The sequence below is a fragment of the Anarrhichthys ocellatus genome, unplaced genomic scaffold, assembly GCF_004355925.1.
Source record: "Anarrhichthys ocellatus isolate YVR2014 unplaced genomic scaffold, GSC_Weel_1.0 scaffold126, whole genome shotgun sequence".
NCBI classification, from domain to species: Eukaryota; Metazoa; Chordata; class Actinopteri; order Perciformes; family Anarhichadidae; genus Anarrhichthys; species Anarrhichthys ocellatus.
Window position 1 is genome coordinate 335,244 of NW_022280156.1, and position 3,081 is coordinate 338,324.

General features: G+C 43.2%; 1 protein-coding gene across 1 annotated transcript in view; it reads right to left on the bottom strand.

Annotated features, from left to right (window-relative positions):
• Positions 1–2,245, bottom strand: part of LOC116399739 (rho-related GTP-binding protein RhoU-like) — a 4,976-nt gene extending 2,731 nt beyond the window's left edge. Inside the window, exons 1-2 of the mRNA XM_031877121.1 lie at positions 1,954–2,245; positions 1,721–1,779 (exon numbers count right to left, since the gene is read on the bottom strand). Of these exons, the coding sequence (XP_031732981.1) occupies positions 1,721–1,779; positions 1,954–2,224 (330 nt within the window). The 5' untranslated portion in view covers positions 2,225–2,245. The remainder of the gene's footprint in view (positions 1–1,720; positions 1,780–1,953) is intronic.
• Between the last annotated feature and the right edge of the window lie 836 nt (positions 2,246–3,081).

Sequence of the window (3,081 nt, forward strand, 5' to 3'; positions counted from 1 at the left end):
ACACACACACACACACACACACACACACACACACACACACACACACAATACTTGTTAGTAGATTAATTCACTGTTGGTTTTGGTGTTTTCTTGTTGAGAAAAATGTAGAATATCATCAGCTTTAACATCAGTACAAATGCAGATGAAGAGTTGAGGAGGCAGCAGGTCGAGTATGATGATTTAATTTAAATAAGTTACAGCTTGAAGTCCAAACAGGACGTAGAAACCAGCAACTTAACAACCTGAAGCTGAAACAGGGAAACAGTAGGACTGAAATACACCCAAGAGACTAATAAAAGATTTGTCTTTAATAAAAGACAAATGCAGGAAGTGAAACCAAATACGACTAATGAGGTCAGTACCTTTCAAAATAAAACAGACTAAACAAATGAATGAAGTAAGGAACAAAACAGAAAACAAAAACCTCCAGATAAATCAGAACTAACATAGACCACGAAATAAGGAAATGGAAAAAAAATGTGGATCTAGGAGAAACCACTAAAATAGTTTTTAATTTGGCTTCAGATTCAGGTCTTTTTATCTAAATCGAAACTCAAAACACTGGCTAGTTGGATCACAGCAGGTTTTGATCTGGACTCTGAAACAGGGTGTATAACAAGCTTTGGATGTTCGGAATTAATCTGGTCTAAATTTGAGTAATCAGGTAGTTTTACTGCACAGTTTAAATGCAAAACTGAACTGGTTCTCTCTCTTTTTTTACCTTAACAAAAGGTTTGATTTGAAAACAGCTCTCTGTGTTAATGTCCAAGTCTGACGAGGTCCACCACAGAAGTGTTTGATGTGGACCAGGTCTTGTGTAAGTTTTTAGGATGCTAATTTTAAAATTTATACCTGTTTCACATTTGACACACGGCGTAAAAGCCAAAACTTTGTTTATGGTCGATTCACCCAAATTCACTGCAAATTCTCTCTCACCTCCACCGGTATTTGGCAGATGGTTTTGGTTCAATGTGTCTCAGATTTCTGGATACTATCTCTTACGTAAATCTACTTCTTCTTCCAAATAGTCGATTTAAAATTGGTTGACAGTGAGGTCTGTGGATTATTATACGCCGTTACTGGAAAGAGATGCTGCTCTAATTTAGTCAAATCGAACCTTTGACTTGATTTGATGCATAAAACAGACTAGATGTGATTTTGTTTGTGTCACTTTATGTTTGAAAAGGTAGGCTACTGAATCTTGCTTTATTTTTCCGACAGTTAAAGGGAAGCTAACAGGAGAAGGTTGGATGAAAGGATACACTCAACCAAAAGAGGGCGATGGAGCACAGGGTGACGGGGGGGGCAAAACTTCTGAAACAGATTCGGTGTTTTCCTGCAGGGGGCGCTGTAAGCTTTGGAGCCACAGGGGGGCAACTTATACTAAAGCGGGTCTTAGAGGATTTCAAGTCCAGGACTAAAAACAGGCTGCATGGTGGGGGGAAAACACAAACACACCAAGAACTGCAAAACTGTTACACACATTACTGCCAAATACTTATTGATCACTGATGACTTACGTTGATTGATCCATCAACCAGCCCCCATTTCTGTGGCGACAAAAAGCAGGACGAGAAAGAAAGAAAGAAGTGAAGCTCAGTGGTTGAGTCGTTTAGGGAGCCCGCAGCGGATGCATCTGTTTTACAACTGCACCACGTGTTCAGGTATGCTAACTGTTAGTCTGTGTATTATATTCAAACTCTAAAAAGGTGCAGCTCACCTGTCCAGCCGTGTCGCAGAGCTGCAGTCTCACTGGTATTCCGTCCACCACAACCATCACTGAGAAGATATAGAAAGCACGTGTTTGAGTGTCTTTACAAAGCGGACATGGACACCATATAATATAGGCTTTAAAACGGGAAACTTGACATGTAACCTTAATCGTTAACATTTAGTTGTGCGTAAAACTTGTGCGTAACGCTCAAAATCAGCCACATTGATGTCAGACTTTACCGGTGAAGTTGTCAAACGCGGTGGGAACATATTCTGCCGGGTATCCGTTAGTGGTGTAGCTGACGATGAGGCTGGTCTTGCCCACCGCTCCGTCTCCAACCAGGACGCAGTTCAACTTGCGCTCAGGTGCGGAGCCGGACCGCCGGCGCTTCACGCTCAGGGGGAAGTCCCGGTTCTTTAAGCGTCGAGTCGGGACCGGAGGACTGTCTGCCCCGCACATCGGTTCCGACACGCGGCGCGGCTTCTGCTTCCCGACCTCCAGAGGAAGCATGGCTCTGCTCTCAAATGAGGAAAGGATTTGTTTTTCTGTTGCCAGGCGGTTCAGAATCGTTGGGCACTCCCTGCGCGCTGCATCTCCTTGACAGCTCACCTGTTCCTTCCCGCTGTTTGTAAACCAAAACGATATTTAGCTGCGTTTTTGCGTGAACCGTGGTAGAGATTTGAAGCTCGCAGTGGCCCAGCCGTCGGGTTTCTCCGCTCAGCAGGAGCTCCTGATTGGCATTCTCTCTACATCTGCTGCGCTCGTGATTCCTAAGAGGCTTACCGAGCAGAACGCCATATGAGGCTCTGAGTGAAATGAACTAAGCTTACTGGAAAACCTTTATCCCATTGAGTAAAATATACAGCATGTCTCCCTCTTAAGCCAATTACAAGTTGAAATGAAACTCTAAACCTTTACTGACAGTTGATTTACATATGTTATGGAGTATCTTTCTGCAACAGGGGCCAAACAATAAATAAATGGCTTTGTTTTTAGCTTTTTATTTATTTATTACAAAAAGCCTTGCAGAGGGATTACATGCAGTGCAGCTGCTACCAATGTTTTTTAAATGGATTACATTTCACTGTAAAAATGTTCGCTGGTTGAACTCCTGGAGACAAAACCCGCTCCCTCTGCTTCTGAATAATGATCAAATAAATGACAATAACACACAAATACAGACTGCAATTTCTTTTTCTTTATCACTCTGACTCACTACTGTGGTCCTACAACATCCATTCAGTCGGTCTCATCTCCACCTGACTGTTGACAGGTGGAGGGGACGCGGCGGACTGACGCCCCCTAGTGGTGGAGTCACGTCAGCTGTGGAGAGGGAAGCGACATGAGTCACCGTTTCTCATCAGTCA